At 44.1% G+C, this 22,162-nt stretch overlaps 2 protein-coding genes across 10 annotated transcripts in view; one reads left to right on the top strand and one right to left on the bottom strand.

The window, feature by feature from the left end:
- CSTF1 (cleavage stimulation factor subunit 1) lies at positions 1-12,557 on the bottom strand. Of its 7 annotated transcripts, none has more exons than XM_081034133.1 (6): positions 12,446-12,557; positions 8,289-8,489; positions 6,674-6,951; positions 6,325-6,522; positions 5,024-5,414; positions 1-2,125 (listed from the first exon to the last, which is right to left on the bottom strand). In XM_081034133.1, the coding sequence occupies exons 2-6, from the start codon at positions 8,455-8,457 to the stop codon at positions 1,866-1,868; spliced, it is 1,296 nt and encodes a 431-aa protein (XP_080890259.1). In that variant the 5' UTR covers positions 8,458-8,489; positions 12,446-12,557; the 3' UTR covers positions 1-1,865. The 7 variants fall into 7 exon arrangements, with proteins under 7 accessions (XP_080890259.1, XP_080890263.1, XP_080890258.1 ...); XM_081034137.1 differs by having other exon boundaries at positions 8,251-8,489; positions 12,446-12,552; XM_081034132.1 differs by lacking the exon at positions 12,446-12,557 and adding an exon at positions 10,988-11,343.
- The window catches only part of AURKA (aurora kinase A), a 17,549-nt gene continuing 6,000 nt past the window's right edge, over positions 10,614-22,162 (top strand). Inside the window, exons 1-7 of one of the 3 annotated variants that reach the window (XM_081034139.1) lie at positions 11,482-11,561; positions 11,744-11,954; positions 14,269-14,315; positions 16,152-16,431; positions 17,962-18,016; positions 19,063-19,254; positions 20,113-20,251. In XM_081034139.1, coding sequence (XP_080890265.1) covers positions 14,274-14,315; positions 16,152-16,431; positions 17,962-18,016; positions 19,063-19,254; positions 20,113-20,251 — 708 coding nt within the window. In that variant the 5' untranslated portion in view covers positions 11,482-11,561; positions 11,744-11,954; positions 14,269-14,273. Of the gene's footprint in view, positions 11,562-11,743; positions 11,955-12,484; positions 12,877-14,268; positions 14,316-16,151; positions 16,432-17,961; positions 18,017-19,062; positions 19,255-20,112; positions 20,252-22,162 lie in introns of those variants that run through there. The other 2 variants (XM_081034138.1, XM_081034140.1) reach the window with 2 other exon arrangements.

The following is a 22,162-nucleotide window of genomic DNA, read 5'->3' on the forward strand; positions in this document are numbered from 1 at the left end:
AAGTTATATAAAAAAAGGTTTATTTTAGAAATCACATACCTTTAAAAAGTAACAGATATTATTCACCATTTGAATGCTGGGTGCTATGTGGTACAATTGATGGTGTGTGGATACCAAGTCCGTTTAACATTCCTGGCATTTACACCAGTTCAAAACCTTACTGTTCATTTTAAAAAGAAAAAAAAAATTAAAAGTTCATTTTGGAAACACAAAAATATCTTAATCTTGTAAATAGACGTCCTGAAACTAGAGATCCATTGCTGAGACTATCCTAAAAACTGGAAAAAGTAGGAATTATCATTTTAATTCAGGAAGAGTTAAAAAGATCCAGTGGAACTTACGAGGAGCTGTGTGGTCGTTCTAGGGCACGTGCCAGAAGGACACAGAAAGTTAAAGCTCTCCTTTACAGTTGGACAGGTTGAAAGCAAAAGAAAAGTGACAAAAAGTGGGAGGTTTTGTTTGGTAATTTTTTTGGTAGGATTGGTTATCCTTGTTCCGACTCAGGTTTCTCTTCCTCTGACAAAAGCAGCAGCACCCACAGACGGCCAAGTTCAAATACTAGGGAATGAGGACACAAAATGAAAACAAACGTATTCACTATGGACTAAAAAATGTAGCTCTTTGTAAATCTGAACCACAACTCTGTGATTTAACATGTTAAGAATGCTTAAAATGGTTTTATAGACCAAAGGGCTAAAGTGATCCTTGATGATGATGACTAAAGTAGAATTTTTACGCAGCAAACTTCAGAGGACTTTACAATTCCTGCTAACACAAAACGATTATACTTTAATCTATTTACTATTTTGATCAAATGATCCCAGATTCTATTTCTAGGTACTCCTACACAGATCACGAGGTATTTGTATTTGGGGATAAAGATAAACCTAAGTTATCCCTGGGAGGGGAAATTCAGGGTTTTCTGACCTAGCTAGAGCCAAATCCAGAGAACTAATGTCACCTCCTGAAAAGTTCCAAAAAAGGAAAAGTTGTATCAGTTTTATTATAAAAAATCTTCTGAGAACACGTTGCCCTGGGCAACCAAGATGAGTAGTGATAGTTCAGGCTGAAAAATAAGATTTAAAATTACATAAGAACAAAGTCAATCGACATTAATCATTTGGGAAGATAAGCAACACCTGAGAGCAGCAGTGGGATCACCTGATTTCGATCAGACTGGACCAATTTCCAAAATTATGTTTCCCATCAAGTGGTAATAATCTTAGCAGAAACACGTTTACTGAAGATAAGCATTGAGGTAATGAGAGCATAATGTGGGAAGGAGGATGAAAGATGTGTCCTGTAACTTTTTCAGGAACACTGGCCATTAATTTTATTGAAGTGAAAAATGTGTAACACTAAAGTTGCAGATCTGAGCTTTATTTTCAGAATGATGTCATTTTAGAATAGAACTGATAAGAGTCTCTAAAATGGTTTTACGATGGTACAAAACTCTTGATTCTCAGAGTGGTATGCCTACTTTATCCGCTAAAACGTCTTATGAAAGGAAACAGACACAGAGGAAGTGGAACAGGCACCAAAGATGACAAAGAACCCAATGAAAATTCCTCCCGACAGATCCACTTGAGATCTAGAAAGAGAAATGGCAAGTCCTGTATTTACAACACCGATGAAAATCACACTGTAATAATCAGTGAATGCAGAGCTGCGCAGATCTGCGATTCCCGCTTTTTCCACCATGATTCTACATCAAGGTAAAAAAAGATTCTTTTGTACAAATCCAGGAGGTGGCGGCCCAACTGCCAGAGATGGTTCGATGACTCACTACTGAGGCTGGTGACGGGACCCAGGGGGGAGGAGGGGCAGAGTCCGCAAGAGCAGAGCCCTCTGTGAGGGGGGCAGCGCTAGTCCGTAGTTGACCGCCGGTACCAGAACCTGGCTCTGAAGTCGTCGCTGCAGGTCATGAAGCCGGGGTTGGTGGGCGAGTGCACTATGCAGCGCACGATATTGTTGTGGCCCAGCGACAGCAGGTTGCGGCGCTCGGCCGTGCGCGAGTCCCAGCAGCACAGGCTGATGGTCCTTTCGTCAGGCAGCAGCACGTAGTCCTCCGTGTGGTTGAAGACGGCCTGCGTGCGGTGCACCTGCCGCCCGCTCAAGCCGGCGCCTGCGCAGAGAGCGAGAGGTTAAGGGCCTGGCAGCAGGCAGCTAGCAGCTCTCCGAGTTCACGGCTCGGACTCCCAGACTGTCCTACTTCTGTTATTACACTGTCCATGGAAATCGGCATTTTAAAATTGTTGAAGTAATACACATTTATTGTGCAATTTTGGAAATTCTCAAAAAGTATGAAAAAAAATCACCGCGGGGCCCGTTATCTAAGGCAGCTCTATTAACATTTACTTCTAGGTATAAAAATCTGTAAAAAAAAAAAAATACAAAACCGGTGCCACATTATATGTTATATGTCTTTCCTATCATACTTTAAACCAACTTTCTGTTGGGTACAACCTCCCATCTTTTTCACCTGCTACAAAGTATACCACTGTTTGGAAACACCATTACTTGTTTTCCTGCGAGGCATTTAGTTTGTATTCAATTGTAAGTAACGTTGTGATAAACATTCTTTGTATAGAACACATTTTTTCCTTAGGATTAAACTCCTACCAAGGGAATTACTCGGATGTAGGAACATCTGCTCTCCAAAAGGAAGCTTTATGCTTTTTTATGACCATAAAAAAGTATATTTTATGTTTAAAGTATTCCATAAAGCATAAAAAATGTAAACTGCCTGATAATTGTACACCAAGTCAATTAGTTTGGTGACTATCCTTTCCAAATAGCTCGGTGCTGTCCACTCACGTGTAAAGTACATAAATCAGAGCATACACCATATACTGTTTCTTTTCAATACTATGTAGTGGAGCTCTATGGAGAGGGAATATGGTTTCATGGATAAAAATACAAACTTATGGTGTCACATCTCGATTCAACACACTAGTGATGTGACCCGGGACAAATTACTTAACACCCCGAAGCCTTGATTTTCTCCTCTGTTCGGTGGGGACAATTACAATGCCTACGCACAAGGCTGCTGTGGGGATTACATGAGGTACAATGCACATGGAGCTCTGCTGTGTAGGTGTTCAACAAATGTTACTATGAATACTTTTAAAGGCTGCAAGCCACAAAAAAATGCGTAACGCTCAGTGCTTCTTGGTGGACATTTGTTATCTACCCTCCACTGCTCCAGACACCGTTGGGATGGACACTTGTATGTGTGCATGTGCATGCCAGCCCAAGAATCGTTTTACATTGAATTTCTAAGAGTGGACATAGGGAGTCAAAAATACATGTATTTAAAAATTTGATGTATGACACCAAACTGCCCTTCAGAAATAGTTTACTAATTGACACCCCTGATTTCCTGAAGTGTTTATCAATAGTAGATAATGTCAATCTTTCAAATTCCTGAAATCTGATGAGCACAAAATGATACTTCCCTTCTCATTTCTTAGGTTTCCAGTGCGGTCGGTCATGTATCTTTTCTTGTGGTCACTGAACAGTACCTGACATGTGTCTGGTATATATGCTATGGATATTCCACCCCCAGTGCAGCATTTTAATTTGTTTATACTGTTTAAAATTAACTTTTAACATCAAACTTTATACTGTTTACTGGGTAGTTCTTCCTGTTTCCTCATTATTTCAAGAGCCCTTTGGAGTCTGACCAAACACGAAAGCTGGAAATACAGATCTAAATGTGCTGGCGCAGAGGGGACTTAACGTTGAAACAGAAAAAAGCACTTTGCATATAAATTCAGTATGATGTCATTTTAGAATCAAATCCCAATTCCACACCAAGACCAAGCAAGCCATCACATACAACCATGAAACATCCCAAACACTCAATAAAAAAACCAAACCAAATACAGCGAATTCTCTCCAGCAGTCTGGTGTACCCTTCCGCATACGTCACACTCTTAACAGTGCTTGTTACGTCTAAAGAGGGAGGCGGCCCATTTTTACTTCACTCACCTTTGTATCCTTTTTGCAACAAGCAGTCTTTGCACAGTAACACTTACTTTTCAAAATAGCTTTATACAAAAGTAAGTATTTCAATGAGGTCACCAAGAATTATGATAAAAATGACTCTTCCCCAAACTTGCTAGCTGTACTATCTGCGTACTCCAGAAGCCAGAGCTAAGCAGGAAGCAAACCTCGGTTTCAACGCGCCAAATCTAAGGTAGGTCATGCTGCACCCTAGTGGCTCAGATGTCACCAACTCTTCAATTTTTCTTTCCTAAAATGCTAATTTAAAACAACACCACAGCAGAGCCCCTTTCAATAGTGTTTTCTTGTGAGTTTTTAAGTGACAGTCATGACGATTTTAGCATGACACAAACATCTCACAACAGAGGAAACGAGCTGAAGTTGCTGGGAAAATTTTCTACCAAATAACAGCCTTTGTTTCTACCAGGAACAGGAGGCACAATATTTTAACATTCACTATAAATAGACTTGAACAGACTATTACGATAGGGTACATTCAAATCTCATCATAAACAAGGAGCTCATAGGCACCACTGTTACCAGTTAGAGACCTACATGAATAATGGGAGAATCAGATCAACTTAATTTTGTTTTCCTGTCTGAAGGGCCCACTTTACATCTAGATTCAGAAGACTTGTGGTTTCATTTGGGGGCTACCTCTGCTCGCTTAGGAATGAGGCAAGATCTTCCCTCTCTGTCCGTCTGTCCCTCATGCACACACTTACTGGGGCTCTTCTCTGGATTGCTTTCATGTGTTTGTGGAAAAGGGGAGGCCATCAGTCTACAGATGGGCCACCAGGTTTTCAAATGTTACCGGCACTGAATCAGATCTAGTTTAAGCTGCAATGCATTGAGCAAAGGAAAGGAACCGTGGTTCTATTTCCAGCTCTGCCTCTTAGTAACTGTCGCCTTGGCTGAACTATTTAACCTCTAAGCCTTGTTTTCCTCTTATCTGAGAGTTCTGGAAACTGTAAAACGCTACACAAACACTTCGCAGTATCAATTTCTCACATACCCGTGTATCTGACCAGCGTTCGTCCTGTTGATATTTCCCAGAGCTTAGCTACAGAGTCTTTTCCACTTGAAAGAATGTATTTAGAATTTTTGGAAAAAATGGCAGAACAGACTTCAGCGCCGTCATGTGCTTTCTCAAAAGTTGTGATGCATCGATTTGAAACCCCATCCCATAGCTTGATACAGCCGTCCTTGCTACCGGTCACATACATATTGGCACTGGGATTGTAATTGACGGAACAGATGGCATCAGTGTGCTGGTCTTGGGGATTGCAGGAGACAAAACACTGAAATGTGTTGATGTCATAAAGCCGAAGAGTCGGATGCTGAGTCCCAACAAGTATAAAGTCTCCAGAAGGGTGAAAGGAGATGGAGCGCAACATTTCGGCTTCCTGTTAGGACAGAGACAGTGACATTAAGTGACCAACTGGTGAGCAATTATATCCAGAGGAAATGTGGAAAATATCTGGCTGAAGCAAAGAATCCATGAAACAATGATCAGAGATCCCACAGCTACAAGAGAAGGAACAAAGTTCTTTCTGGAATACATGAAAATGTCTTTTGAACAGAGATTTCCAAAACTATTTACTGGTGAGATTATGCCAAACACCGCAGAGCTTCATTATTTGCAAATGAATCCCGAGTGCGCAGAATGGAATAGTATCCACCTAGGATACATTCACACACGATTAACAAAGGAAGAGAAATGTAACTTGTACACAAGGAGAGCTTCTTTCATTTGTCCCCGGGCTCCAAATATTGAGTAAAAAATTAAGTTAGATTATTAAAAGGTGGAAGCCATCGCTACAACAGTATTCCCGAACTGCATATTCAAAATAAGGTACCAAATGTCACTTTTTCAGGAAAACACCTGATATTAGGTCGGTGCAAAAGTCATTGCGGTTTCAAAGGCTAAAAACAATTGCAAAAACCGCAATGACTTTTGCACCAACCTAATAACTTCAACTGAGTAGTGTTTTATTGCCACGTTATACTTTAGCGAAGCCGGTGGTGTTGTCTTTACACGGGAATCTGCAACCTTTAAAGTGATACGGACTCTGAACCCTTGTTGCATGAACTATGACCAGCAGCGGTCCTGAATGGCCAGAGGAAGTGGGCGCATGACGGCACAAAAACTATGTGCAACGGAAACTGATCCACATGCCACCTGTGGCGTACGTCCGACTGTACTTGTTTCTAGGATGACCACTGAAAGACCACTTTACAAAGAAGAGAACAGTCATACAATAACTCATTGTATTTAAGAAAAAAATGCAAAGCTTCTTCTTAAACATTCCTAACCTGAATGTATTTGAAGGCTCTTTTTGCAGATGGTTTGGAATAATCAAATAATTTAAGCGTGTAATCCCTTGAACCAGAGGCGAGGATCTGTTCTGTTGGGTGGAAGGCGAGACATGTGACCTCATCCACGTGGTCGTAAAGAGTCCGAATCACGGGGTGGTTTTCCATATTCTGTTGCGCAGTCTCATTCATCATCACCTAGGCCAACAAGGAGATGTGCAAAATATGAAACCTGACTCCCAGCACACAATCTACAACTCCGCTCGGTGAAAGCCGGGTTAGACTATTCTCTCATTTCCCATGAATAAACAACAAAAGGCAACCAGTAAGCGTGGCGCAGGGATTTTACCTCTATGGGCATGGCACTTTTGGCCAGCATTCTTTCGGTGTCCAGGATCTTTATGGAAGCGTCAGCGGACCCAGTGGCTATTAACTGTCCGTCTCTACTATAGGTAGCTACACGGCACGGCCCTTTATGGGATGTGACATAGCAGGTTTCGTACTCTGAAGCCTCTGGGGACATAGTCTGGACATCGGCATCAAATTCCAGGTCAATTCCTGTGCCCGGGGCAACCGTATCCGAACGACCAATTGCATACTGCACTGCAGTATCATCATTTTCCATTCCTGAAAGGAATAAAAATTCAGGGCATGAAAAATGTTATTTTAAAAGGCCAAGACAAAGTTCTGGGTCTAAAATCGGGCAAGATGTTTGCCAACTCACTATGTTGTGGAGGTACCTGACTTAATACTTTACAAAACAAGGTATACCAACCAGATCGCATGCATGGAGACATCACTGTAAGGCAATGCACGTTAGGCTTCAACACGCAAAGTCACCGCCCCCCCAATTTGTGCCTCCAAAATTCTCTACCTTAACTACAACTACAGAAACTCAAAAAAGCATTCGGTAGTTAAATTGTCCATTTTTGCCCATTCCGGGTTTTAATATTTTTAGTGCTGAGATGTTAGCAGCTATGATGCTCATTACGTCAGAGGTATTATTAGCATTAACAACAGTGAAACATATTTGAAAGAAGGCTGCTACTTTATCAACATGCATTTTTAATTTTAAAAATAATTCACGTATCATATAAACAATGTTTCCTAGCATAGGAAAATATCCATAGGAAGGAAAAAAAAAAGACCTTATATCGCCCAATGATAATTACTGTTAACATGGCAGTATGAATTCTTCTGGACCTTTCCCCCTGCACAAAGTTGTTTCACTTCTTAAAAACAGAAGAACCACACTATATAACTTGTTCACTTATTCATACAGAATAAACATCTAGCCAGTGTAATAAATGTTCATCTACGTCATATTGTTGGATCCAATTGTATGGCTATCAGAACATTTATAACTGATGACACACGTTGTGCATTTCAGTTGTATTCATTGTATTTCCTCAGGACAAATTCTCACAATTGGCCCTGCCAAGTCAAAGGGTATAAGCATGTTTGGTAATTCTCTGTTTTACTGAGTGTTTTCCGTGACCCAGGCAAGCAGCAGGATACACTGTCGAACAAGACAAGGTCCTTATCTTGCGCTTGCGCTTTTTTTGAAGGAGGAGGTACTGATTGTGTGGAAAACCCAGAGCAATAAAGAACGTTTCAGACAGTAATTCTGCTAGGAAGGAAACGGGACTGTTGTTTTGGAGAAACTGGGGAAGATGGTGGGGTTATTCTAGAAGAGGAGAAGAGGACTCAGAGATGACAATCTGAGTTGAGACTTGAAAAAATAACACATGACAGAATGCTCCAGATAATTCGCATAAAGATCCTGAGGCTGGAACCAGCTCAAAGTCTTCATAATTTGGACTATCCTTACTCCTTCAGTAGCTAGCACTGTATTTGACACATACTAGGCACTAAAATTAAGTGGAAATGTCTTGAAAAATTCTGATGTGTGAAAACATCTGAAACCTCGTCATGGGATCAATCAACTTGCACTCCCAAGCTACCGAGTTTGATGAGATGCAGGAGCTGCTCTGAGGGCGCACAGACGGACTGCGGCTTGATCTCGTTGATGAGGCCGTTGGCAATGCTGATGTAGCCATCATACAGCAGCTGGCTAATGATCAGCTTGTAGAGCTGCTGGCGGTCCTTCAAGCCCACTTTGGTTCTGTACATCGTGAAGACAGGGCAGACAATTTCCCTGTCGGCTGCAAGAGAAAACGAGTGGCTGATGAGGGGGAGGGGCACTGGCCAATCACAGAAGCAACCAAGAAAACGGGTCAGATTTGCGGCTCATCAGTCTCAGCTCTACCACCTGCATTATCTTTGCCCAGCGACCTCGTTTCTCAATCAGTTTCCTCAGCTGTTAAGTAAGTTAGTGAAGGTTAAACAAGATAGTGTAGTAGGGCATTTCTTCTCTGCTAAACTACCCACCTGTGATTTTAATTTTCTTGCTATCCCAGAATTTCCATTCCTTCTGTTAATAAAACACTGACTGGTGTTTGCAACAGGTAAGATAGCTGTTACTATTGGATGTCAAGACACTACTGTTTCCACCAGCTGAGCTGTATGCTTACTAATGTCAGTTATATTCATTCTTAAAATGTTTTAAAGCAACTGAGGTTGTTAAATTATATAATTTAATTAAACAGTAAATAAAATATGAAGGCAAAAAAGCTACTGTGCTATGAAAACTAAGTCAAGTTGAATGCTTTGAAAAAGATTCAAAGGTGAATTGTTTAATAAAATATGAACAAATAGCATATGGACAAAACAACAATAATAAATGGAAAAAATGTAAAACTGTGAAAGACTGTACACTTAGATTCATTTATAAGTGTCTGAGTTCTCCCTCAGTCTTAGAAAGTGAAGAGAAAATGGTAGTGATGGTTTCTGGTTCATGCAAGAAAAAAAAGGACTCTAATTGGTGGACATGATTAGACAATATGATTATCAAAAGTCAATGTGTGTGGGGCCCGCCCGGTGGCTCAGGCGGTTGGAGCTCCGTGCTCCTAACTCCGAAGGCTGCCGGTTCGATTCCCACATGGGCCAGTGGGCTCTCAACCACAAGGTTGCCAGTTCAATTCCTAGACTCCCGCAAGGGATGGTGGGCAGCGCCCCCTGCAAGGCAACTGGACCTGGAGCTGAGCTGCGCCCTCCACAACTAAGACTGAAAAGACAACAACTTAACTTGGATAAAAGTCCTGGAAGTACACACTGTTCCCCAATAAAGTCCTTTCCCCCTCTCCAATAAACAATAAAATCTTTAAAAAAAAAAAAAAGTCAATGTGTGTATGTATGTGTACATGTGAACAGATATCAGAAGGCTGAAGGAGCCTGGGGACAGCAAAGCAATAAATAAAAGTCCCATGAAGTTATGGTAGAGAAGAAAACTGGAAGGAGAGCATGGGAGAGAGATGAATAAGAGGGAGGGGAGTGAGTGAACAGTAACACTAGCACTCCTGGTATTGCTGTGCTCTACCAGCAATAAAGGGTAAATCTGGAAGGGGGGTGTTATAAGAAACGGGTGGGAAACCATGTTTTCTAACTACACAATTACTGCGGCTCCAGGTCATAAGAGCTAACATCTGCCAAGTGCTTACCATGTTTTAGCTCACGTATTCCTCAACACCATCCTATAAGGGAGGCCCTATAACCTTGTTTACAGAGGAGGAGGGGAGATAACTTGCCCCGGGTCTCACAACTAGTGCCCGGAGGAACCAGGACTAGAACAGAAGCGGTTTGAGTCTGCAGAGACCGTTACTCCTAACCACTTCTTGCAGTGCTCCTTAAAAACTTAGCCTTAAACTAGCTAAAATGTACCGGCCACTCAGTACAGCACGTAACACGTCTTGTAAGCAACTAATATGCATTGCCTCATTCAATCCTCATCGAATCCTATTTTAGAGCTGGGCAACCTGAGGCCCAGACAGATTTAACTCAAACAGCTTGTAAATGGCAGCGCCTGGACCCTAACCCGGACTACCCGACCCCACAGCCCGAGTTTTCACTGTGCTGAACTGATGGGCGTTAATGACGACAGCTGACATCTACGAAGCACTTGCCAGACACCGTGCTAACTAAGCACTTTCTAAGCGTTAGCTCCTCGCGTAACATCATTCAATGTGTTTAAGTGCAAGTAGAAGCGAACGGATACGAATCTACGCTTGTGTAGACCCACAAGGGACGACGACACTGGATCAAAGGGGTTGAGCGACCCACTGAAAGTAACACGTGGCCGAGGAACTCGTCCAAGGTGCCGGTGGCCGCCGCCCAGAACGGAATCGCTGTCTATCCCGTCCCTCCACGCAGGCCAAGAGCGTCACGTGCACAGAGAGACTGAAAACACGTAGAGAGAGGCCGGGCCGCGCGTCTCGCTCCCACCGCGCGTCCGTCCGCTGCGCTGGGAGGCGCCCGATCACCACCCCGCTCCGCGGGCGAGAACGCACACCGCTCACGGCTCAGCGCTCCGCCGCCGTCCCGGCACAGACGCAGACCCAGGCTGGAGCGAGGGTGGGAGCCAGGCCTGCGTGCGGCGGGGGGTGCAGGCCCGACCTGGCACCTCAGGGCGCACGCCTCCTCGCTGTCTGCCGGCCCTTCCCGCCTCGCCCCAGTCCTTCCCACGGTCCCCGGAAGGCCCCCGCCATCGGCACCAGCCACTCCCCACGTATCCGGGGCCCTCGTACCCGCGTTGTCCGGTTCTCACCGTCTCCTGCTCTCCGCTAGAAAAATGGAGGCGCCAATCCTGCCCGATGGATCACTCCGGGCGCACCTTCATTGCGCACGCGCACAGGACGGCGCACCGAGCGCCGCGCTATCGATCGGCCCACTCTCGCCGGTCCTTCTCGCCATCTTACTTACTGGCGCCTGGAAGGGGTCCGTCCGTTCACCTCCTCCGACTTTATCCCCCCGCGAGACAACCCTGAAGCCAAGGCGCTTTTGTCTCCGACAAAAGTCGCGCCTTGGAGAACACGCGGGCGCTACCACAGCGACAGGCCTGCAGGGCCGTTGGCACCAGCACTTCCGGGCCCTAACGCGCCAGGACGCCTGCGCGCCGTGTCTGCCTCCCTTGGACGTGACTCAAGCCGGAGAGCTGCCTGCGAACCAATGAGAATGCAGCGCCTCCCCGGCCCTGGCCAATCAGCGTTTGGAGGAGAGAGTTTAACTCCTATTTAAAATGACTCTTTGAATCCCAACGGCTGGGCTCTCGGGAAGACTCGGCGGCTTTGGGTCGGAGGCGAGAGCCAACAGGTGCCTAGGCCTTGGTGCCCCGCTGAGAGGTGGGCAGGCAAAGGCGGCCGGGCTGGGGGGCCTTCTGAGCGGGCGGCGGGCCGGGTGGGAGGGAAGCGAGTCCCGGGACGGGAGAGTCGGGGTGAGAAGGCCTCCCTCGGTCCCCCGTCCTCCGTCCGACGCTTGTCCCCCCTCGGTCCTCTCTGTCCCCCGTCTCCCCCGCGCTCCGCAGACGCTCTCCCGTCCGTCTGCGCTGGGTCCCCAGGCCCCGTGCGAGATGCCGCGTAGCGTTGGCTGAAGACCTGGAGTGAATGGGGTTGTGGGGGGCGCCTTCTGTGGGCGCTCCTGGCCAGGGGGCGCCGAGCAAGAACACAACGCGGGCTTCCGCTCTAGTGGGGGTGCGGAGACGGACGACGGACGGGCCAGGGTCGCTTGCAACAGTGGTGAGTGGGAGGAAAGAGAAAGCAGTGTGTGTGCGGTTTGCCGGGGGCGACTTTGGACGCAAGAGCCAGGAACGGCCCCGGCCCCGGCCACATGGGTGAGCGGGTGAGTCCGTGACCGTCGAAGCCTTCCTGGGCTTTTCGAACCTTAGCCCGCCTGCATCGAAGTTCCTTGGGCGGTCTCCTTAAGCACATAGACCCACGCAGTGAATCAAGAGGCGCTTGGGCACAGGACTCAGGTGTCTGTTTTTATCAAGCTCCCCCCCCCCCCCCCGCCCCCCAGGTGGTACTGATGTTGGACCACTAGTGAGCTAGACCGGCACACCTGGGAATGTTGTTCAAGTGCAGGATCTCATTTGTTAGGCCTGGGTTGGGCCTGAAAGTCGCCCTTTCTAACTGTCCTTGGGATGTAGATGTCGCGACTGCTCGTGACTTCTAACGTCTCCTCCTCCCCAGCTCTGCTTGTTTGGATTAAATCCCCTTCAGCAATGTACCTCATTTCGGTTCCTCTCCACCCCTCTTCATTTATGCAGATGTTAGTAGGTTGCAGGAAGGAAGGACGAGCCCAAGCCCACGGTGCTATCCAACAGTGTTCCCGTCTAGAGTACCAGGACCTCTGGTTGGAACTGCGGGGATCTTGTGAAGGTCATCTGGTCATGTGACTCCTGAACTTGGCTCCAGACCAGAATCACCTGAGAAGCAGTCTTCCGGGTGCTCGCTCCAGGATTTCTGGATTAAACTCTTATTCCTTGTGCTTATTGTTATTAATCTTCCTGAGAAGGATATTAAATTGGAGCCAATGTCTGCAGTTTCTGTGGAAGAATGGTGAACAGGTGTCCTTTAGGTCTACGTGATTTCCTTAGTCTGCTGCTTATAATTAATTGTTAGGGAGAGTAAAGAAAGCAGTAGGGTGTGTGATGTTAAGGTTTGTATCACATGGGCATGTATTTGCTTCTCCTTTTTAGCTGTTGTTTCTCCCACCCACTGTTTGATAGAAGGATGCTAACGTTTTTAGCCCCGGTCCCATCTTCAAGGTGCAGTGATTTGCATCTACGTGAAGTGGATGTGAAAGCCTAGGGTGGGAATGCTTTCTAATTGGATTCTAGAATTCGGAGAGCATCTGGGTGAGAAAAACAGGGAAAGATTTCTGCTTATTGACGATCTACTTACTTGATAGGTTGGTGCCTGATTCACAGTATGGGCTTACCAAGTGTTGTAAACTACTTTTATGCTTGATTTGCTTTGTTAATGGATTAATTTGTTCCCTATACATTGGCATACGTGCCACATGCCAGGCGTGTTCTGGGTTCTGGGGGAGATAGTGAAAAAAATGGAACTGATTCCTTGTTCTCCTGGAGCTTACTTTCTTTGGAGATGCTGAACAGGTAGCTGGAGTCTGCGGAGACAGGAAGCAAGTACAAGTAATGTTATGTAAGTAAAATGTTAAGTAAGGGATATGAAGAAAAATGAAGGAGAGGTGGTCTGAAAGGGGACATCTGAGCATAGACTGAAATGAAGGAGCAAGCCGCACTTCCATTGGGGGAAAAACCCTATAGGTAGAGGGAATAGGAAGTGCAAAGGCCCTGTGGCAGGGAACTCCTTTGAGGAAAGAAAGGAACCCTGTATGGCTGGTGTGCAGTAGACAAGAGATAAGATTGGAGAGGTGGTCAGGGTCTAGGTTCTGAGACTTCATAGGCCTAAGTCTAAGCTAAGTGAAGAAAGGAGTGGAAAAGGAGCTTGTCATGCTGCCTAGAATGCAAGTAAGATGGAGGCGGAGAATTGACTTTTGGTTTTGGATAGTGGGGGTCAGTCAGAAAGTTGACTAATGGGAATGGGCTCAAGGGAGGGTGTGAGAAAGAGCAGGTAGTAGAGATGACCGTGTGGACCGTTGCAGAGTTTTGCTGTTGAAAGGGGAGGTGAGAGATGTGGTCATATCTTGAGTCCATTCTGGGGTAGAGGACTTTTTTTTTTTTTAAAAAGGGCTCTAGGTATGGGAGCAGGCTTATATACTGATGGAAGTGATTCATTAGAGAGAAGATGATGGAGTAGGACGAGTCAGTTCAGGAGTGAAGTCTCAGTACTGGGGAGGGGACGGGATGTAGTGTATGGGGGAAGGTTGGTCTTATGGGGAAAAGCCCACAGCTGTACATCACATGAGAAAGTATTACTCCCTAATCAGCTTCTTGTGGACAAGGAAAAAGTGTAAAATTCTGTGTTGTTGAGGCTTTTTCCAGGCGCTATCACCCTGATGTAGCGTAACAATACTTTGAAGCAGGTGGGTTTGTATAAATTAAAAGTTCTTCTTTATTCTTTTCAGACACCATGGACAAACCTAAGGAAAACTGCATTTCAGGGCCTGTTAAGGTAAATAATCTGTAGTGTCAGTCCCATTTATAAAACCCAAATGGAGATCGGTCCTCTATCTGGAATTTTTTTCACCTTCACTTTAGATTTGTAACTTTAGATCCCCCTACCACATTCCTGGGTATGAATTAATCATTTTTCTCAGCATTCAGTAACACTTTCTTGATTCTCTCACCATCTTTTTTGCTCTGCTTTGCCTTTTAATTAGCTGTTTAAGTCTTTATTCCTCCACTGTATGCGGGATAATCATGCACATAGTAGACGCCTAATACTTGCCTGTATTGTTTGCTTGCCAGAAATGAATGTCTGCCATCGTTGGTTCTGGTCTCGATTCAGGGAGTAGTAAGCTCAGTGCTGAGCGGCGTGTTAGGGGACTTTTCTGGGACCCCATTTAGAGCCAGTCTCTGGGTCAGATGTGGGATGACAGTGGCGACAACACATGGTTTTTGACTTGGAGGAACTTAGAGCCCCGTTGGGGAGGCGTGTGAGCCAATACCACGCCTTCTGGTACATTTGCAGGACCCGAGTAATTCCGGGGAGGGCGCTCAGTTGGGCGGGTTGCAATCCGGGAAGGCTTCACTGAGGAAGGATCTCTGGTTCTTGGCATTGAATGAATATTTGTGGAGCAGTTGGGGTGAATGAATCCCATATAAAGATCCTTTAATGTAAGGAATCCTCAGATATTTTCCTTTTAGGAAATCAGCATAAGAATATAGATAGGACTTGAGTCTTTTGGGGGTGGGGTTTGTTTTTAGATGTCTTCATCGCCAAATAAATGGATACTAACCCTTTTTTACTGGCCGAAGGTATACAATGACCAATCAGGAAAAGGTTAACCTGAGTCACTGTATTTGATCCTCAGTTCCTATGATAAAGATCATTTTTAAAAATTGCTCTTTTTAAAATGTTTCTTTAATTGTCACTGCCTGAGTGCCTCCTGTGTAGTGGATACTGCTTATTTCAGAAGTAATTGACTTTTTATTTAGAAAACCTCTTTTGTAAAACACTCATGCCAATGAGCTGGTGATGGCCTCCGGGGCTTCCCTTTCCAGCACTGTTTCCTCACTTATTAGGAAATTTCCTCTGTTGAAGCTAGAGGAAGCCCTCCGCCCCATTTTAGCTTGATTAGCTCGGGGTCTTAGAATTAACTATTTTTTAAGCTTATGATATCCTACTTACAGGCATGTAAATAATAGATTTTGGTAATAACTTTTTGAAGAAGCTATGTTTGTTTCCTTTTTGCCAAAGTTCTTTTGGCTCAGATTCATTTTGTTAAGTAGTACATGGAAAATGAAACCTTAGTAAATAATCAATAGTTAGAAGCTTTTTGTGGGAAACCTAGCAAATACGAAAATTCAGACGGTCTTTCAAAACTTCTTCACTCGAAGATCACCACTGTGGAACATTTTGATGTATTTCTTTCATTCCTTCTTCCAAACATATTGTCAAAGAAATTTCAGTGTAATTGGGATTTTGGTATAAAGTTGCTGTATTGCAGCTTTCTGCTAAATGGTAATTCCCGAGTCATTGAGAATTCCTGGTATTTGTCTTCCTCTTTAAATGGAAGTTTAGTTAATGAGCGTTTGTTTATGGGAGCATGGTCTGTAGACCAGGGCATTGGGGAGGGCTTAGGAGGTATCATTCAGGCATTCCTTTCAGGCACACACTAACCACATCCTGTGGAAGCGCTGATTAGATACCTTGCCCTGATCCCAGTGTCATCAATGACAGTCATGATTTTATTAAACTAGAAAACAAAGTGTGTGAAATTCTCAGGGTATTCAGCTTTTGTTCCTGAAGACCATCAAGTTTCTTTTATTTTCTCTCCCAACCTAGACTACAGTGCCAACTGGTGTTGGTCCAAAACGTGTTCCCGTGATGCAGCAATTTCCTTGTCAGCATCCGTTATCTGCGAACAGCGGCCAGGCTCAGCGGGTCTTGTGTCCTTCCAACTCCTCCCAGCGAGTTCCTTCACAAGCACAAAAGCTTGTCTCCAGCCATAAACCGGGTCAGAGTCTGAAGCAGAAGCCATTGCAGGCAACCAGTGCCCCTCGTCCTGTCTCCAGGCCACTGACTAACACCCCAAAGAGTGAGCAGCCCCAGCCAACAGCCCCTGGTAAATCAGCATTTTGAGACTTAACTAAACAGTCATTCTTTCTAGTTGCCAAAAAAAAACCAAAACACCAACCCAAAAAATGAGTGTATAGACTTGTGTTGAGTGAGCTGTGGTGCCCTAGCTTTTACATCATTTCTTCCCGGGGTGGGGGAAAGTCTGATGTCAGGTCGAAGTAACAATGTCTCCTGTGGGCCAGGCCTGTGCTAAGAATGCAGACCTGATTCCTAGCCTCGTGGTACCTTTGAGGCTGAAAAGTTCCAGGTCCTGGAGCGTGGAGGGAAATCGGGAAAGTGGCTGGACTGAGGCAGGTGGGGCGGGGTCACGGCGGCACTGTGGGCGCAGCCGGCCGAGTTGAGTGGGGCTTCGTGCCCTGGCTGGAAGGCTTCTAGGTAGAAGAGGGACTGACTTGCCTTTGAGAAAGCTTCCTCAGGACATGTGGAATGAATTGGAGAGGAGCAGTGCTGGACCCAGGGGGCCAGAAGGAAGGCCACTGTGGTTTAGGTCCGAGAAGGCAGGGACCGGGGGGGGGGGGGGGGGGGCAGGGTGCACATTAATGGTTACTCCTTACCACCTGTTGCTTGCTCACACACAGTAGGCTCTGGGATAAGTGCTCTCTTCATCCACGTTGCCTCATTCAGTCCTTGTAACGGCTCTAGGAAGGGAGTCAGAATTAGTAACTCAGTTTCGTGAAGGAAGAAGCTGAGTCTCAGAAGCTTTCACTCCCCCAAAGCCAACAGGATACAGAGGTGAAGGAAGTTGAGGTGCTCTCTTTGATGCAGACTGGCTAGAACTGCTGGGTGTAGGGATGGTGGTCGAACTGGCGGCATAACAGATGCTAGTGAACCACGGCAGGAAAAACCAGTTCGGCCCCGCATTCAAAGATCTGAGCAGACCATGCTGTGCTACTGTGGAATTTGATGTGTCAGAGAGAGTCCAGAGGAAATGTTATATATATGTGTATTTTCTCTGGATAATAAAATAGTGATTGTATCGCCCTGTTTGTACAATTGGTTTATTTCACATTTTGCTAAATTGATGGCTTCTATTTCTATATATTCTTCTTGACAATGAATATTGTGGAAGGAAGGTGGCTGGCTTAGGTTTTGTTGCACATTGTTGATATTTGTATGTAGTGTGTGGACAGTTGGCTGGCCCACCTAGTGGGGAAAAGGTGATGAGGTGGGAGCTTGTCACGGAGGGGAAGACTGGTAATTCTGCCTTAGAAGCTCTTAATTTGGGGGAGAAGCTGCATAATCTTGAGTTTTCAAATTCCCAGAAGGCCAAACTGTATACATATCTGCTTATCTTTACTCTAGAAATCTGTAGACTTCATAAGGTGGCAGTCAGGTTAGGTTGTGGTAGGTTATTTTTGGCTTTTCTTTAAAGATAACTAAAAATGACCCAGATGTACAGTTCTGGACATACCATTAATATTTTGGTGACCATTCTTTGATTCATTTCTGTTCACAGGTTTTTAATTTATTCTGTATAGTTATTCTAAAAACAGATTTTTTAACTTATTCTTTGTAGGAAATAATTCTGAAAAAGAATTGGCATCAAAACAGAAAAACGAAGAATCAAAAAAGTAAGTTTTATCTTATTTACAAAATTCTGTGCTATCAATCTATTAGAATAACCATTTAATTGCAAATTTAATTTTGAGAACTCTTTAAAAAATAAAAAGGTCTTGAAAATATAAATGTTTCCAAATTTCTAATCTTTATTAAAAACAGATGGAAATTTAATGATGAATGTTTACTTAGGGCCTCAAGTTTTTATGACTGCTTTTCAACTTTAGAAAAAGCTTGCATGAATCTGTTATAGAAATGTGTAAAATAAAAGTGCCTCTCTACCCTCAGAAGTAACCACATATGGTTTATGTTTCTATGCTTTTTCTATTCTTCTATAGAAGTGCAAGGTTGTTAAAAAATGGGGTCATGTTGCAGAGTTGTCTACACACATGGCAGTAAGAGTATTTTGACAGTATGAATAGAATTACTGTATTCTTTATAATAAAGGTTGTCTATAATATCTTCCCCAGATATTTTCTCAAAGCCTGCTTTCAATCTGTGAACTGTCTAGACTTTAGAACACAGTAGCAGGGGCCAGGAATGAACCCAGACTTCTTTGCTTTCGCTGCCTCATCGAGACTTTCGGAGGATCTAAATCCATAGTTCTTGCCCCACCGGCCTGTGGGATCCGTCCTGCTTGCTTTCCCAGAGTGGGTCTCCAACCCAGGGAGTGTTAGCATCTTGGGTTTGGAGGAGAGGAGGCTGGTTTATAAGAGGCCCACAGAGGGTTCTGAAGGCATCCTCCCTTCTCCACCTTCTTACCGAATCCTTTATGGCCTTTGGGTGTAATAGGTCTGTACTTCTGAGCCTTGGGACTCTCCCTGGGGGTGCTTCAGCTCTGCAAGTCCAGAATGTTCCTGGTCACTGACTCACAGCCAGTGGAAATAGGTGGGGGCATGGGGGTTTAATGTCTGGTGACGCATTAATCGTGGTTATTGGCTTGGTTCTTGCAGAGGGTACATAGTGAATACAGTAAATGTAAAATTATAGGGTATGTCTACGACTTGTTAGAAAAGATGTGTTTTTCTGTACATTTTAAAATGATCAAATTCTTTCCTAGAAGGCAATGGGCTTTGGAAGATTTTGAAATTGGTCGCCCGCTGGGTAAAGGAAAGTTTGGTAATGTTTATTTGGCGAGAGAAAAACAAAGCAAGTTTATCCTGGCTCTGAAAGTGTTATTTAAAGCTCAGCTGGAGAAAGCAGGAGTTGAGCATCAGCTGAGACGAGAAGTAGAAATTCAGTCCCACCTTAGGTAAGTTTGCAGGTTAATATTCAAGAACTTAAATATAGAACTTAAGTTACTAAGTGGTAAATGATTATAAACTTCTTTTTAGAAGACCTGTTTCATAGTCCTTCCGGCAAAGAGTGATTAAATTTATCCTTTTTCAAAGATTTGTCTAGACCTAAGTGCTGTGGTCTTAGAAAATCACTTGAAGGTGTATATTAATGGAGTGATTTACATGAGCATTTTTTGGGGGGGAGGGGTGGAGAATTAAGGGGAATGATGCTCTCCTTTTATTCTGATTTCTAAACAGAGGTTGCAGGTTAGCTTTGGCCAGTGGGTCTTGTTTTCTTTTGGCTTTCAGTGTTTTTTCAAACTTGAATCAGTTGCTAATACTTAAACATCTGTCTGTGTCATGCCTGTATCTCTAGAGCTGGTGGCTTCGATGGGCTGTTGCTCAACTGCCCGACGTCCTCGGCAGCACGTCTGCCGTTCTTTTCACCACTTTTCAGTTGTCTGTCTCACGCGTTTGGGTCTCCAGCTACCAGGGGAATGCCTGTCTCTTTTTTTCATTTGCAGGGAATTAACATTTAGCTGCATTTTTCCCACTAAGAGTAAAGATGGCTTAAAGGAAGGAAATAATAGTTTTCACTAAACCCGAGGTCCATTAATACCTTGAAATGCATGTAAACTGATACGCAGATGTATGTGTTTTTCTTCGAGTGGGCCTGTAGTTTCCGATTCTCAAGTGGGGGGGGGGTGGGGAGGGTCACGTGATCAGAACCAGCTGTCACCACTGCTGCTTACATGCTGGTTTGTTTGGTTTTTAGTACAAATTCTTAGAGCTGCTTTCACATCAGGTGTCAGAGTGTTTACCCTTTGTTGCAGGCATCCAAATATTCTCAGGCTGTATGGTTATTTCCATGATGCCACCAGAGTTTACCTAATTTTAGAATATGCACCTCTTGGAGCTGTCTATAGAGAACTTCAGAAACTGTCCAGGTTTGACGAGCAGAGAACTGCGACTGTAAGTTTCATTTATTGTCCACACTAACTCCATTTCCTCTGTTCCTGTCCCACATGGTGGTGTTCCTTTCATTGTAGTAGAATGGGTTTTGTTTTATGCAGAGATAGCTTAGTAGGATCGAATATTTGAGGTAGAAAAATCAAAACAGCTTAATTGTACCATATATACAGATAAAATCACGTACCAGGTGGAAGATTGTGGCTGGTTTGTTTTCACAGCTGTTTTTCTGTGGAAATGTATATAAACAGTTGCCCACTTTAAAAAAAGAAAAAATTATTATAGAGTAGTTTTAGATTTACAGAGTAGTTGTGAAGATAGTATGAATCTATTTTCTCCTATTAACATACAATTTGTCCTATTAACGTCTTACATTAGTCTGGTATAATACATTTGTCATAACTAATGACCAAATATTGATGCATAACTATTAACTGAAGTTCATACTTTATTCAGATTTCCTCAGCTTTTTGCTTGTTTTCATGATTAGACTAGTGTCAATGGGCTTTGGAGAGGGAGATCACAGAGATGAAATGCGTTCTCATCACATATCAAGGGTGCATACTAGGAACGGGACTTATCACTGTGGGTGTTGACCTTGATCGCCTGGCTGAGGTCGTGTTGGTCACGTTGGTCCACTGTAGTTTTGCTTTCTCCCTTTCCACACTGTGCTCCTTCAAAGGAAGTTACTATACACTCCTTAGATACACTTAAGGAGTGTATCTACGTCAATTTGGAATTCTGTACCAGAGATTCATCTGTTCTCCCTAAGCTATTTTTTTAAATACTTTTAAAAAAATTTTTATTGGGGAATATTGAGGAGCAGTGTGTTTCTCCAGGGCCCATCAGCTCCAAGTCGTTGTCCTTCAATCTAGTTGTGGAGGGCGCAGCTCAGCTCCAAGTCCAGTCGCCGATTTCAGTCTTTAGTTGTAGGGGGCGCAGCCCACCATCCCATGCAGGAATTGAACCAGCAACCTTGTTGGTGAGAGCTCGCGCTCTAACCAACTGGGCCATCCGTCCGTCCCTCTCCCCGAGCTATTTGCTCAGTCATTTATTAATAGGGACTCATCAATATTTTATACTTTGAGTTACAATCTTATACTACTTTCTTTTGTTGCTCAGATTGTTCTTTTTTGTCCCGTGGGTGTTCTTTGACATGGTTCCTGGTTTTTTTTGACAAGCCCCCATCATTGTGGGTGTGTAGTGGTGGTTTTTGTGTTTTCTAAAGCACTGTCTTGCTTTCTTTTCTAAAGATGATGCTTTGGCCTCATCTCGTGTATTTCCTGCCCCAGTCCTAGAATCCGCCATTTCTCCAAGGAGCCTTGGTTCCTTTTATTGGGAAATGTTATTAGAAACCAAGATCTGGGCACTAGATGTGCTCATTGCTACTGGAGTGTCATTACTTGTAGACTCTCAGCTGACAGAGAACAAGGAAATAGGTGTGTATACTAACCCGTGTATCTATCAACATTTCTATATTTATCCACCTGTATCTATAGTAAGCAAAGTGGGAGTCCATTACTGCGTGGATCATTCTACCCGCCTCCCCTTGCTTTTCTGTAACCTCTCAGTCCAGCATAGAGAAACCTGGATTCCATCTTCCAAGCCTTTATTTATTTATTTCTTCAATGCTTGTGTTGTGTATAATGGTGTCAGAACCGTTAACCAGTCATCCCTGTGAGAGACACCGAGTATATGCATCTAAGATTCGTCTGTATCTCTTCAGGCGTTGATTTCTTTTTATTGCTGAATCCTATTTCATTGTACCTCAGTTTATGTCTTTACCTAATTAAAGGCATCTTGGTTACTTCCAGTTTTGGGTAATGCTGAATAAAGCTAAAAACATTTGCATGGGATTTTGTGGGACACACGTTTTCAAATCTGTTGGGTAAACACCAGGGGGTGCAATTGTTG

Source organism: Rhinolophus hipposideros (genome assembly GCF_964194185.1).
Source record: "Rhinolophus hipposideros genome assembly, chromosome: 22".
NCBI classification, from domain to species: Eukaryota; Metazoa; Chordata; class Mammalia; order Chiroptera; family Rhinolophidae; genus Rhinolophus; species Rhinolophus hipposideros.